General features: G+C 41.6%; 3 protein-coding genes across 3 annotated transcripts; all 3 read left to right on the forward strand.

Annotated features, from left to right (window-relative positions):
• Nucleotides 1-611: 611 nt before the first annotated feature.
• Nucleotides 612-2,926, forward strand: LOC120295262 (subtilisin-like protease SBT1.2). Its single transcript, XM_039316257.1, is given in 2 exon segments — nucleotides 612-1,080; nucleotides 1,083-2,926. Coding segments are annotated over 2 exon segments (2,313 nt in total).
• A 3,815-nt stretch (nucleotides 2,927-6,741) lies between these two features.
• Nucleotides 6,742-8,874, forward strand: LOC104436907. The gene is made up of 3 exons (XM_010049765.3): nucleotides 6,742-7,728; nucleotides 8,191-8,363; nucleotides 8,470-8,874. Exons 1-3 carry the CDS (start codon nucleotides 6,868-6,870, stop codon nucleotides 8,618-8,620), a joined length of 1,185 nt encoding a protein of 394 aa, XP_010048067.2. The 5' UTR covers nucleotides 6,742-6,867; the 3' UTR covers nucleotides 8,621-8,874.
• A 991-nt stretch (nucleotides 8,875-9,865) lies between these two features.
• LOC104436915 lies at nucleotides 9,866-15,405 on the forward strand. The gene is given in 11 exon segments (XM_039307479.1): nucleotides 9,866-10,157; nucleotides 10,562-10,660; nucleotides 10,768-10,978; nucleotides 10,980-11,238; nucleotides 11,939-12,140; nucleotides 12,568-12,738; nucleotides 13,447-13,547; nucleotides 13,745-13,813; nucleotides 13,944-13,984; nucleotides 14,337-14,589; nucleotides 14,744-15,405. Coding segments are annotated over 10 exon segments (1,368 nt in total). The 5' UTR covers nucleotides 9,866-10,025; the 3' UTR covers nucleotides 14,420-14,589; nucleotides 14,744-15,405.
• The last annotated feature ends 171 nt before the right edge of the window (nucleotides 15,406-15,576 follow it).

The following is a 15,576-nucleotide window of genomic DNA, read 5'->3' on the forward strand; positions in this document are numbered from 1 at the left end:
TTTTTTTATTAATTTTATTTTACTTTTACTTTAACCCTCACTCTTAAACATTTACTTTATCTCCTTATAAAACATGAAAATCAAAATTTACACCAAAATTAAATCGTCTCCATCTTAACCTCTTTAAGATTATGAGAATTCAAACTCCACCTCTCCATTCTCATGTGAGAAGGGTGACCGTTGGGACAAACTCTGAAGTAGTTACACACATTGAATCGACAACGGCCATTTCACCTTTCATCATAGTACAGCTTCAAGCTTCTACTTACCATGCTTCTACTTACCGAACATCAAACATTCATCGGACATTTTCATTCGAACTCCAACGGCTTTCAACGTATTAAAACCGACCACAACTTCTCGTGAAGCCCAAGAGCTCAGAGCACGCGCGCGAACACTCAGCTCCTCAAGAGCTCTCTCTCTCTCTCTCTCTCTCTCTCTCTCGACCAAATGATCCTCGTGATGAAGAGCCCTTGAATTTCACGAGTTTCCTCTCCTCTCAGAGCTCAGTTTTGAACTCTCTCTCTCCCCCCCCCTTCGCGAATTCTTCATATAAGTCCACCCTCGAATGTGTCCCCGAATCATGCAGCAAAGTGTCTCGACCCGATACCATGGAAGCCAGTATCAACTCCCTCATCATCGCCTTCTCGCTTTCACTCTACATGGCCGCACTCCATGCCGACACCGACCCTCTCCACACATACATAGTTCAGCTCCATCCAAACGGCCCAACCCGGTTCGCATTCGCTTCCGAGCTCCAATGGCACCTTTCCTTCATCCACCGCACCGTCTCTCGCTCGACGGAAGAAGACCTTTCTTCTCGCCTCCTCTATTCCTACCGCTCCGCCATGGACGGTTTCGCCGCTCGCCTAACTGAATCGGAGCGCGAGAGCTTGGGGCGAATGAGTGATGTCGTTGCCATCAGGCCTGACAGGGTCCTCCAAGTGCAAACTACTTATTCCTACAAGTTCCTAGGATTGAATCCCTCGGGAGGGGCTTGGAGTGAGTCGAGGTTCGGGCGAGGGACGATCATTGGCCTCCTAGACACCGGAGTTTGGCCCGAGAGCCCAAGCTTCAATGATTGGGAATGCCGCCTGTCCCCAAGAAATGGAAGGGGACGTGCCAAGAAGGTCAGGGCTTCAACTCTTCAAATTGCAACCGGAAACTAATTGGCGCCCGGTTCTTTACCAAGGGGCATCGCATGGCTTCTCCATCGCCTTCGGCGGATGATGTGGTCGAGTATATCTCGCCGAGAGACTCCCATGGCCACGGGACGCACACCTCATCGACGGCTGGGGGAGCCTCCGTGGCAATGGCGAGCGTGCTTGGTAATGGTGCCGGCGTGGCCCGCGGGATGGCCCCGGGCTCTCACATTGCAGTGTACAAAGTCTGCTGGTTCAGCGGCTGTTACAGCTCTGATATATTAGCTGCGATGGATGTGGCAATCAGGGACGGAGTCGATGTCCTCTCCCTCTCGCTTGGTGGCTTCCCCATCCCCATTTACGCGGATAGCATTGCTATCGGGAGCTTCCGCGCAGTTGAGCAAGGCGTATCAGTCGTATGCGCAGCCGGAAACAATGGGCCGATGCCGAACTCGGTTGCCAATGAAGCTCCATGGATCCTAACCGTAGGTGCGAGCACGCTCGACCGGAGATTCCCAGCTATTGTTCGGTTGGGCAATGGGAAGTTCCTATATGGAGAATCCATGTACCCGGCGAGGGACCATTCTGCGATGTCTGGCGAAGAACTTGAGTTGATTTACGTCTCTGGCGGCAACACGGGGGGCGAATTTTGCTTCCGAGGGTCACTCCCTAGAGAAAAGGTTCGAGGCAAGATCGTCATCTGCGATCGCGGAGTCAATGGGAGGTCGGAGAAGGGCCAAGTTGTGAAGGAAGCAGGTGGGGCTGCGATGATCCTAGCGAATACTGAGGTAAACCTCGAAGACGACTCAGTGGACGTCCATGTGTTGCCAGCGACGGCAATCGGATATTCGGAGTCGATCCTCTTGAAGGCCTACATTAACTCCACCGCAAGGCCGAAGGCCAGGATCGAGTTCGGCGGGACCGTCATTGGGAAAAGCCGAGCGCCTGCCGTGGCTCAATTCTCTGGCCGAGGGCCGAGCCTGACTAATCCTACAATCCTGAAGCCTGATGTGATTGCTCCAGGAGTCAACATTATTGCTGCTTGGCCTCAAAACTTAGGCCCCAGTGGGCTTCCTGAAGATTCCAGGAGAGTGAACTTCACAGTAATGTCAGGGACTTCCATGGCCTGCCCTCACGTCGGCGGGATTACCGCTCTGATCCGGTCCGTCCACCCAGATTGGACCCCGGCAGCCATCAAATCAGCAATCATGACAACCTCGGACATGACCGACCACTGGGGGAAGCCGATCATGGATGGAAACAAACCAGCGGGGATTTTCGCCACTGGGTCAGGGAACGTGAACCCGGCAAGAGCCATCGACCCTGGGTTGATCTACGACATCAACCCTGATGACTACATCACCCATCTGTGCACATTAGGCTACACGAATTCCGACATCTTCACTATCACTCACCGAAATGTCAGCTGTCGCGAGCTTTTGAGAGCAAACAGGGGCTTCACCCTGAATTACCCTTCGATTTCCGTGTTTTTTAAGGATGGGACGAGGAGGAAGATGGTCAGGCGGCGGGTCACCAACGTGGGCGCGCCGAATTCTGTGTACTCGGTGCAAGTGGCGGCGCCCGATGGGCTGAGCTTGAGAGTTAGGCCAAGGAGGCTTGTGTTCAGTCAAAGGAATCAGGCTTTGAGCTACAGAGTGTGGTTTATAGCAAGGAAGAGAGCAGGGACTTCAAAACTGAGCTATTCTCAGGGACATTTGACTTGGGTTCATTCTGGCCTTGCTCACAGAGTGAGAAGCCCCATCTCTGTGACTTGGAACCGCTAGGAACCCAGATATTTTTAATTTTTTTCGCAAATTAGGACTATTTACAAAGCATGATTTCTTATTGAATATCATAGCGACGGTAATTGATTCGGAGGACGTATTTGAATTGGGTCATGGTTTCTTTAACATGACTAGTCTTTGCGAAATAAAATTAAAATCGGTTTCTCAGGACTGTGAATCTATTTTCTCTCATCCTGTCATTCAGATGGAGAGTGCAGTGCTTTCTTTGCTAGAGAATGTCATGAATTCTTGGACTGCCAGTTCTCAGGACTCACATAAAAACCAGAGGAAGGCAAAAGCTGTTGCAGTCGAAGCATTCCAAATCCAACCTAAAGTACCGCAAGCCGCGTTCTGATCGATCGGAATCAGTGTCGGCTTGACTCGGGAACTCCTACTAGTGCATAGCCCAACAACAAGCTCGGAACTTGCCGAGGAAACAGTGGACATCTTTCACCTTTTACACGCCATTTGCCTTGCCAGTAACTAGAGGATGGTAAATTGTGTTGACCAAAGTACCAAAAAGATAATGACCCCGCAAGGACACATCTTTGATCCGTTGTGCAATCGATTACCTAATTTTCTTTTAATAGGGTATCTCAAATTTCTTATTTGCATTCAACATAAGGTTTTCCAATTTGTGACGGGAATAGATGTGTCAAAATGGGTCATTGACCATTTATAGACCCATTTATAGCTAAATGGGTCGTTAATGGGTCAAGCTTACATTCATAATGGGTTTTAAAAGTAAAAAGACTGAAATAAATGGGTCTTAAATGAGTCTGAGAGCATACCCATTTATGACCCACTTATCAACCCACTAGACTTTTGGCCCAAAAAGTCAGGCCGAGCCTTATAATTATAAACCTTTTGTCCGGATCCACCTAAAATTATCTTCAAGCCATTCTAGCGGAAAGGGTTTTGTAAGCTGTTAAGTTTATGATTAGATCTATTACTCAATTAAAAAGTTGAGTGCAAGTAATTATTAACACCGAGCCTCGCCATTGATACTTTTTAGATGTAACCAATCTTGACACAATGGAGGATTAAATGGCCAGAGGTACACTCAAAATCATGCAGTTTTGTAATGTTGGATTAAGTCTCTAAGATTTGAAATTGAGAAAAGTTGTCCAATCATCCTAAATTTATTGTATGGATGTTAGTTTAATCTTAAACTTTTCAATTTTTTGCCCATTTAATTCTAAATCTTTATGTGAGTTTCCATGCGGGCCTTTTGAACAATTTTTACCGAAAATCGTTGATATGGTGATTTAGTTATTGGTGGCCGTCTTACATGGCACACCATGAGGAATAGCAATTTTTCGGTGGAATTTGGTAAGAAGGGCTATATTGAAATTTCAAGCAAAAGTTTAAGATGATAAAAATTTGAAAAAAAAAAAAATAGGGTTGAATAACCATATGTATAATAAATTTAGGACAAAAAAGACACTAGAAGTGATAATTTTCATATGGTGCTTACTTTAGTGTAAAAACTTTTCGTTAGATCACTTAAGTGCTACTTTTAAAAAGCAAAACAATTATTTAAGCACCAACTTTGATTTGGTCTGTTAGAAATCTGACGTGGCAATATTTTATCAATTTCCTCGACTGACATGGCTCACTAGTGTGCCCAATCAGTAATAATAGCCCTAAACACGTCGTCTAAATCTTTGCCCCAAATATAACCCTAATTTTGATTGGTCCAAATTAGTATTTTTGTCCACATTTGACATCAATTTTTTTTTCTTTTTTTTCAATTTGCAGACAATCAAAGAAGAAGAAAAGGTGGAAGATGATGAGGGGATGATGAAGATGAGGAAGGTGACGAAGGTAGTCGCCTCAGTCGAACCAAGATGTAGGCTTAACGACCTCTTGGATTGGGGCTCATTCCCAAATTCACCGTATCGATTCTTGACTCCACCGCCGTGAAGAGCTCCATGTCCAAATTAGGAGGAACACACTGCTAGTCCATCTCCAGATCTGCAAACATGGGAAAGGTAGCTCGACCAGAGTTTCCTTGAAAACTCAAATTCCCCTCCGACAGTGCAACTAATGGCAATGGAATTTGACAGACATAAGGAGAACAATGAAAAACGAAATAAAATAAGGAGTAGAAGACAAAACATGAATGAATCGGAATCATAATTAGAATTTACGGTGCACTGAGAAAAGCTCTCCACTGTCGTTGTTGAATGTTAAAGTAATGGGGATTAAATGATTATACGACGTCGTTTAAAGAGAATCCAACCACCTCAGAGTTCACATTGGACATTTTTTTTTTTTTTATAAAAAAAGCGATGCATAATTCATTCAATATTAAAGTCGATAAGTACTTTTGGTCGGAATTCGTCACTTAAGGCATTTAAGTGATTAATTTTTTTTTTCGATTTGGTATTTAAGTGATCTGATAAAAAGATATAGCACAAATATGTTATGACACTACTTAAATAATTTTTTTAATTTAGGATAAAGCGGACAATTTTTGGGTGTTTCTCCTTGGAAGTCTTTTTTAGTACAGAGAATTTATGACTCTTTCCTACGAGCCAAAAGACAGGTGTCTTAGACCAACCAAAGCCGTGGCTTTCGCCACGTGTGCGGACGCACAGAGAGGAGGAACCGGTAGCAAAAGGCAAAAAAACGTGAATCAAAGGAATAATGGGAGGGAGGTGGCAGGTCAACCTCGGCCCCTCTCTTGTCCTACTCTCCAGGCAGTGTAGAACGAGCGAATCAGAAGATTCAGAACTAGACAACCAAGCAATGCGTCGAAACGTACGTGCCACATGCTTCCTCAAGTTCCCATCTGTCGTCCGGGGCTTTTTCCACGGCTGGAGATCGTCGTGGAGGGAAGGGAAGGGAAGGAAAATGCAATTTTTGTCCCGTGTAACACGTTGGCGAATGTTCAATTTCCGCGAGCGGAGCCGTCGTTTGGAACCACCCACGAAATATCAGAACATGTGGCAATGTACATAAAAGCTTAAGCTGTCAAATGACGATGAATTCTTTAGTTTTTCTTGGCTCCGATGACGTGATGAAGGACGCCCTCATATGAGACTTGCGAAGAATCTTCACGAGCATATGAAGGCTAGTCAAGGACGTAACATATTATTCTGAACATTCCATAATAGATTTTTTATTACCTACAAGGAGATCTAAATCAATGTAAATCACGACATTCAATAAAGCATAAAAGTGAAATTCTCAGTACCCTAAAATTTCCAATCCCATCATCTTTTTTTTGGATTAATACTATGAAAAATCCAAAAGCGATACACATATAATAAAAAATTCAAACTAATTTTTTACCATCAAAAACTCCAAATTCGTATACTTGTAATAAATTTATCATTCTTTAATTTTTACTAAAATTTACCATTAAATTGCTTAATTGGATGACACTTGATACTTTGTCGTGTATTGATTTGGGTTTTACTCTCTGTTTATCACAGATATATTAATCTAATCTAACGGAAATTAATATATAGTAAGTTTGTGACAAATATACTAATTTAATGTTTCTGGTGATCGAAAAATTAGTTTAAGTTAAATCTGTCACATGTGGACCAATTAGAAATTTTTGATACTAAAAGAAATTATATCAATTTGGAAAAAATATTAATACTTTCTTTTTTCAACCTTTGTCTTTTGTTATTCTTGTTTCTTAGCGGGCTTTCCCAACCCCACTCTTGATATTTTCCAATGCAGTCATGCCCAAGGCAAATCCCTTTCCACACACCTCCACCACATAATTTTCTTTTTCTCTCATCATCACATGAAGTGGTCATGAAAAAGGTAATGAACTCTCCCTTTTTATAAAAGGGGTAGCTCTAAACCAGCTTGTCTTCTCCATCAAATTGATTTAACAATCTCCCTTCCTTTGCCTTCCCTCTTTTAGAAAATTGTTGGACACCCTCATTTGCTCCCCTAATTTCTTGGAGAAGGGAAGAATGCTGCTGAGGAGCTCTTCCACTCCTGTTCTTGGGTCTCTCCTCCCATCTTTCTCAGACAGCCCGAGCCACCACGGCCATGAGGCCGCCGCCCCCGCCGCCCTCGCCGCCTTGCACAAGAGCCCCTTCCACCATAACCACCACAGCTTCTCTTTCCACCCAAAAGGGTCCCTCAACTTAACCACCATCTCATGCAACTCCTCCCCCATCTCTACACACGACTTGGGCGACACTCCCAACCACCACAGAGGCGGCACTGGCAGCAGCTTCCGGCGAGCCCAATCCGACGGCAACTTGGAAGGCTTGGCCTACAATATGTCTCCCTTGAACAGCAATGAAGATCAGCTCCACACCATGAGCCATGTTAAGAAGTCCTCAGCTCGGCCTCGAAGCGTGATGTTGGAGACAATACCGTCTTTCTCATATTATAGGTACGGGCACGGCTACGAGGATGAGGACGAAGAGAACAGCAATTTCGACATCGAGGAGGGAGAGGAGTATGAAGAATTTGAAGAGGCATCGGTGGTGGAGAGCAGTGTGAAGTTTAGGGGGAGTAAAAGCATGAGTTTGATTGCGGAGGAGGAAGTGAGCAGTGCTGGTGGTGTGAATATGATGGAGAGGTTCAACTTCGAAGAGAACAAGGAGAGGGTCAGGCAAGAAATGTATCTCGCAATAGGGATCGGCGGTGGAGGCGACAGCGGCTGTGACGGCACCAGCAGAGGCTGCTGGGGGTCTAATACGTCTGATGACGGAGGCGATGGCGGAGATAATCAGGGTGTTGAAGAGTATTACAAGAAAATGGTGGAGGAGAGTCCTAACAACTCTTTGTTTCTCAGAAACTATGCTCAATTTCTCTATCAGGTAATTGCAGTCACTCCCTGTTTTCTCTGTTTCAGATGATTTCAATTTGTGAAATGTTGATATTTACATGGCATAACAGTTCTCATCACTCAGCACTCCTTTTCTTGGAAATTTTTATGAATCAATTGCAGAAACTAATATCATCTGATATCGGATTCGCATGAACCTCTTCGATATTTGTTATTTTGGGTCTTTTTTAAGGTTCAGCTATATGAGTTTCTTGAATATCTGGCAACTGGTGCACTTATCACATCAGTGAAATCCGCCGAAGAAGAGATTTAATCAGAAATAAGACGCAAATTATTGAGTCACAATTCGTACTCTATCGCACCTCGCACAGTGATGGCAAATTCGGACGAGTACTCAGCTCTAAATCGACAATCATTCGGGAATCCATTCGAAGAACATCTCCTGCAACTTCCTGACTTGTCTAACATATTTTGCCTATGTCTTGTATACCAGAAACGGGGAGACCTGGAGAGAGCAGAGGAATTCTATGCTCGTGCCATTTTGGCGGATCCTAGAGACGGCGAGATCCTGTCGCAATACGCAAAGCTGGTATGGGAGCTCCATCGTGACCAACCGAGAGCGTCGACCTACTTCGAGCGAGCCGTTCAAGCTTCCCCTGAAGACAGGTTTGTGTCTGCTCAATTTGCCGACTAATCCATCACGCCGCGCTTTAACTTTGGCTACCTCCGAGTAGATACCGACTCATAAGTCATAATCCTTTCGCGAATGCAGCCATGTTCAAGCAGCATATGCTAGTTTCCTATGGGAAACAGACGAGGACGGCGAGCACGGCGAAGATGAAGATGAAGAGGAGGCGCCGCTCGCTGCTTATTCGATGTCACTGCAGTTCCGGGGGCAGGCGACGGCTTCCGTCGGCGCCTAACTGCAGACGTTTCTCTCACAATAGACAGAGTTGACACGGCAAGAAGTAGGGCATGGCCATTCATGCCTCAGAAACTACTATGTTTTCCTTTTTGGTAGGCTATATACATAAGGATCTCAGCTACAATTTAGAAAAATGTACAATACTGCGTTTTTCACATAACAGTGCATAAGATCACCCTCTGTTGTGACCATAACAATAGGCTCTATCGAAATGTAATTTTGTTAAATTCGTATCGTGTTCGATTTGTGTTATGATATTGCCTCATGAATTGCCACCCCGTTATGGTGCTTAAAATATTTTGATAAATATGCTGTAATGATTAAACAAAACATAAATGAGGAAAGAAAGGTTTCTTTCGAGTTTGAGGAATACATCTAAATTTAAAGTTCGTAGAGTGAGAAAGATTTCGTCATATTGTCATCATACATCATACAATATCAGGAAATTTTATAAGAACCTTTTATTTAGAATTTGAGATTTAAGTGTACATTTAAAATTGTCCAAAAAGTCATAAACTTATTGCATGACAGTCAATTTAATCTTAAATCTTTCGATTATGTCAATTTACTATCAATTTGTCAATTTAATATTAACAATTTAATTTATGTCAATTTAATCTTAAACTAAACTTTTTGAAAATTTGTCAATTTAGTTATAATTTTTTTGATAACTTATCAATTTAGTCATTAGCCAATTTTGATTGAAAATTGTTAATATTAATGTCAACGACTTGCCACATGACAATGGAGAAGAAAAGGGAAAAAAAAAATAAACGAAAAAAAGTTAAAAAGTGCAAATAATATCCATGTTAGTGCTAGTTAACATGCTACGTGGGATAATTGGCGATTTGCCTGCATTTATTTAAGTGATTTTTGTTTAAAATTAGCTGAAAGGCTAACTTGACAAGTTGTCAAAAAGTTTAGAATTAATATTTCAAATAATTAAATGTATAATTAAAATATTAAGATTAAACTGATATGTTGTCAAAAAGTTTAAAATTAGATTAGTATGATTAAAAACTATACAAATGAATTAATCGCTGTACAACAGCTTTAATTATCCCGAGCTTGCTTTCCAGTATCATCTGAGTCTCACGGAATTTGTCTGAAACCACTCAAAAACGCCGTGAAAATGTTTTATTTATCGGCGACGCCATTAATGTCATTTGTCTGAAGCCACTCACCATCTGGGAGCAGGAAAAGGAGATCTTTCGATTCCAGGCCGCGGTTGGTTTGCCACAGAAAAGGAAAAGCTCCAGATGGGAAAGCCAAAAATTCGATCTTTCTGGTTCTTATAGCTAGTGCAAGAGAGAGAGAGAGAGAGAGAGAATTGGCGAAAACCCGATTCTGCAAATTTTCTTGGACAATGGGGGTGGAAGCACCCGGACGTAAGCTTGGAAGAGATGGTGAAACTGGTGAAGGGGTTCGCGGATATCCTCATCCTCCCATCTGGGTACCAGTCTTCTGGCCTTTTGGCCCACTGGGACCAGCAGAACGTCACCAAAGCCTTTCAGTGGGGCCTCTTCTTCGAACAAGTCCGTATCTTTTTCCTTCTTTTCTCGACGCCCTCGTGTTGGTTTCTTAATCTCTGATGACGAATTGTAGTGATCTTGTTTCTGGGTGAAGGAAGCAGTGAGTGAATGGTTTGTGCCGGTTTATGCTTGTGGTTGTTGGTGTTCCTTTAGTTTGTAAATCTGCTGTCACTCCGTCTTTCTTTAAATTTTGGGTTTATTGTAGCATCAACAAAGCGATAGATGACTCTTTTTAACCCTCCAACCTTTCAATTTGTTTGCTTGAGTTCATGATAGCCACCCTAGTATGAAAATAATCAGAATTGTGGATTAGCCTGTCTTGTTACCTCATTGTCTGAAATAGGCCTTAGTTTCTTTTATTTCTAGCGACTGTACCGCGGTCGGTGATGTCGTTGAATCACTTTCAGGTGTTCAAGTCTTTCAGCTGTTCGGAGGACTATGATGAGTCCCTGCAAGAACTTGATAAAGCTCTCTCTGTGATAGTGGCGGACACTTCTTTCCCTCAGGTCATAGGCCATAAATGGTTTTTCCAAGCTGGGAGCTTTCTGATAGTGTTATAATGATTTTTCCTGAAGCTAGTTTCAAATTCTCAGCTTTCTCTCCGAATGTTCAGGGTCTAGCGAAACTATCCTCTGGTACTCTGAGTAGAGCTAGAGACCTCGTGCTCGAGCAGTTGGTCCATAGCTTGCCGTTAAGAGATTCAAATCTCAGATCACTTCTCTGTTCAACCATTCGGATGGATCTCAATGTCCTTTCACGAGAAGATCCTGATCGCCTCAGCAGATACTTGGACAAGTTGAGCCTGCAGAATACCTCTCGACTTACTTCATGACAGCAATAGTTCTGAGAAGTTTTCACCAATTAATCACACTGACATAGCAAGTAATGCGACTGAAAAACGTACCAAGCAGAATGGGACAAGCTCTTGCATCCAAGAGCTTCTGAAAAGGCAGTCTGCTATTTCGTGTGTATTGTCTGCAGAGAAAAGCTTGGCTGTTATCTCTAAAGCTGTGGGTAGCAGTCAGCTGACTTGGTGTGACCAAAGCATTGATATGGAGCATCCGATGCACGATACAGCTTCAAGGTGAGTGGCATGTACGTGGTTTTCTTTTTCTCGATAAAGATGTCAGTTGACGTTTATAATTTTAACATGAAGTTTGTTAAAAGCCTTCAGTTGATTCCTCGTTGTCTTTTATAATGGATAGCTTCATTATATACCCTAGCATCGGTGGTAAGAAAAAATCTGAACATTTGATTAAGTTAGCTAGCTTTATGCTGTTGGTTTTTGTGATCGTGTCCATTTGAGTTGCTGGCTTTGGTATTTTTTTATTAATATAAGTTGACAATTCCTTGAGCTTAGGACAGTCACATCACCGCATCCTCCATCGCAGAACTTTGTTTTTCTGGTGGAGCCACCACATCAGGCCAATGTATGAGCCACGGAGTACCCATTACATTAGGAACAAGGCGTTCCAACTTATTCTTCCCTATCCTGAGAAAAGATCTCCAAAATGTTTGTTAGTCAGACCATGGCCTTGTGGATTTTCATGGGATAGTAAACTTTAGGAATTTGGTGGAGTGCGTCTGTTCTTGCAATTAGATTGCATTACATGGTGGTGCTCAGGTTTTACTATTAAATAATCTTTTACATAGGCACATTGTGTCTAAATGTCTGCCATTCCAACGTAATGAATGCTGAATGCTTTACCTGAAATTGCCCGTTTGCTAGTTTGCAGCACTAACTTAGCTCGGCCACGCATTAAGAAATTTGAATTGTTGTTCAGGAATAAAGATCAATTGGATGAGGTAACAATTTGGTATCACTGGAAAACAAGGAGCCTCACGTATTTCATTGATAAGAGAACGATCAGACTGGTATCTGGTGCCAGCATGATGTTTGCTGCTTCTCCAATACAGTGGTTGCAAGTTTTTGAACGTATGAATATGTCAGAAGGAAGAAATTTTGGCAGTTTGTCTGACAAAATAGTATGTTTTTCCCTCTCTTCTGGAAGCGGTGTATTATTAGTACCTCAATGTTTATGCTCTCTGCAATTTCCACTATTGTCCAATTAGTCCATTTTATGGATCATTCACTTCAATACAAGAGATAATCACTAATGTGAATTTGAGTAGATGGACACGGGAAGCAATAAAGGTAACAAGATAAAATACGGGCTTGTTCTGAAGTGATAGTATTTAATCATTGCTGTTGTAAGGTCAATTTGTTGACCCATTTAGATAATAATTTCCTTGTTCACTAATAAATAGATAATTAAATATGAAGGAATGATGATTAATCCTTAAGTGGAACATACTCTTGAAGCTCTAAATACTAAAATTGCTTCAATGTGGACTTGGAGCCTTTTTCTCCCTTTTCTACTGGCGTTGATTTTCTCTTTCCTCTTCTTTGTAGGAACTTCTTTTATTAGGATGTGTTACCAGAAGATGGAGTTTAGTAATTAAACATCTTCAGTCAGTTAATTGGGATTCCTTCACTAGCTCACAGAGATTCTCAGAAGTTTGCAACTTGCTTTCAGGAAGACCTCAAAACTTAATTTTGAAAGAGAGCATGGAGCACTCAAAGGTATGATAATCTTGGAAGATCTTCATGTCAACTACTAATAAAATAATTCATGACATTTGTGAATGCTAGGTTAAGTAATGATATTTTGCAATTGTGTGACTGCCGTTCAACTTTATCATCTTTTGTCATGGGAATCAGATGCATTGACTATGAAAGATATTATCAGTTACATCATCACTACAGGAGCACTTCTTCATAGGCTGTTGACAGCTGCTGCTTCTTCGCTTTGTGGTTAACCATTACTTGAAAGTTGCTGAACTCTATTGTCTTATGATATATGACTTGATTGAACTCAATGCAGTTAGTATTAGTCTTTGTCATGATTAACTCGATAATAGGAATGATATTTTTTAATGGGTCAGCATTCTTTTTTTATTTATTTATTTTGATTTTCCACTACCCTTCCTCGATCCTATACTTCATCACCACCCCCCCCAAAAAAAAAAAAAAAAAAAAACCACCCCAATAGTATCTTAAAAATAAAAGCAATGTAGCAATTAACCTCCTCATACAAAACAATTTAAAAAACTGGCCTCTTAGCCCTCAGGTTCTCATTGAATGACATACAGGGATATAAATGATGTGATTTTGGCACCAGCGAGACAGTGTGATTGTCGCATGATGTTCTTACTCAAGTGTAGTTCCAGAAACTAAACTTTTTACCTCCATTGAAGTTGGGGTTGCTTAGTGTTGCTTTAATGTAAGCAGGAAGGCAGCATCCTTGATTATCTTATGAAATTATTGGACGGTCAAGTTCATCTGCTGTGGATGGTACCACCTGCTCTTTTAGCAGTTGCAGTTCCTTCCTGGTAATCTGAACATCTTTTCCTTCATACTGATTATCTCTGATTTATTGTTCTTTGATTTTATCAGAAAAATGTACACACTTTACAATCTGAAAGATGATCTGATGATCTTTGTATATATGGAGCTTCACTAGCTAAAATGTTTTTTGTAAGTCAAGGCTCCCCTTTAGTGCGATTCAAAATGCCTGTTACTCTGGCAGGTCACCTCTATTCAGATTTTATGTGAGCCAGATTGAGATTCAGCTTAAAGAAGATTCTCCGATAGTAAGGTTTGTAATTCAAGCTTCATTTATTTCCCCTGTCATTATTCTTGCTTCCAAGCCAGGAAAAACATAACTTTATGACTTAGTGGAGATGAAACTGTTGATCTTAACACAGTGCATGGCCTTTCCCTTGTAGATGTTGTAGTTGCTTTCAGGAAAGGAAGGAGCACAAGGATTGTGAGTATATGCAGCATCTCTTCTTACTTCCTTGTCCATGCAGTTAATTATTTGCTTGTATACATGATTTTGGAGACTGCAATATTTCTTCCAGCGCGTTATATATTCAAGAGAGCCAGTTGAACCCGTGTGCTCCTCATCATATGGGGTTTCCTTTTGCAAAGCCTAAGTATAGTTTCCTAATGTCATACAATGCATGCAATGTATCTCACATGTATAGTGTCCCTTTAGGTCCTCCGAATTTAACCAGAGATTCTGTTCTCTGCAGAGCAGGCTGTTTGCATGAAGTGTTAATCATTACAAAAAAATAGAGTTATTGTGACTTTGAACCAAATTCATGCTTCATTTCTAGGTGAACTTGCAGAGAGGATATGGTGTCTTCATATCTTTCACATCCGTGGGCCTCAGTTGTGGCTTTGTGGCAATGGTGAATGAGGTTAGTGCTAAGTGAAAGCTTCTTCCCTCCAAGTGTAGCTGCCCCGACCAGTTGAGTGTGTTAGCAGTCTTCATACAAGGAAAGTTTCACCTACAAATAGCTTTTCAAGTGGTCCTTACGAAGATTTTTGGCTGATAAGTCAGTTGGCCACAAGCATTTTGACACTCAGGTAATTTCTGAAATCGCATGTGGAAGGATATAATAAGTAGACTTCTATCTTCGATTCTCGAAATCTTTAGGCCATAAATTTCAAGAATTGCAATATATGGACTTTTAAGATATTTCTCATATTGAAATTTCTATCTTGCTTTTCTGATCTACAGCTTTTGCAATTTCTTGTTTGTGGTACAAATATCCGGTTCTAGATGTGCACTCGTGTCAGCTTGGGTGGATAATGATATTTGAATATTGAGTTCCAAATTCTACTTTCAGCTTCAAACTTTCATTTAAGTCCTCAAGCTACTATCCATCAGGAGGCAACGACCGGTGGGCTTTATGAATTTCCTGGCGCTGACCTGGGTTCGAGTCCCGGAGAGCCAACCTTCTGACCTGATCTCAAGTCTCAGAGAGATTAACCATTTGAAGCCTAATGGTCAATGCAACACCACCTCAAGGCCATCTTTTCCTGCCTCTAAAAAAGGTTGTCCTCAGCCTTCCTAGTGTTAGCTTCTTTGGTTCGGAATGCCAGTGACTGAGGTTGACGTTGTATGAGAGGGAGCTCATCTTCAGTATGTAAACTTATAGTGCTACATTCGTTGGTGACTTGATGAAAGGTTGCAGAATCCTGCTGTATTCAACCAGTTCTGATTCGGGTATGTATAAAATGTAGTCATGCCAGCATGTTGTCATTATGATATATTTCAAAGGGTGGAATTCTTTGCAATGTTCTACCACATGTATGATGCCATGATGTCATGGTGCATAATCTCTTTCTGTAGAGCTAGCTAAACAGCCGGTGCTATGCACGAAGGAATTGGTAGATTCACTAGTTACGATGTTTAATATGCATAGACAAGAAAATTCTGTCAACCGTTGTGGAATTCTTTTTTTTTTTGTTTTTTTTTTTTTTTGTCAATAAAGCATTTACCATTACTAAATTGTTGTTGAACTGCAACTAAGTTTGAGGTTGTTACATAATAAAACCGAAAGTAGATAG

The sequence above is a fragment of the Eucalyptus grandis genome, chromosome 1 (assembly GCF_016545825.1).
Source record: "Eucalyptus grandis isolate ANBG69807.140 chromosome 1, ASM1654582v1, whole genome shotgun sequence".
Classification (NCBI taxonomy): Eukaryota; Viridiplantae; Streptophyta; class Magnoliopsida; order Myrtales; family Myrtaceae; genus Eucalyptus; species Eucalyptus grandis.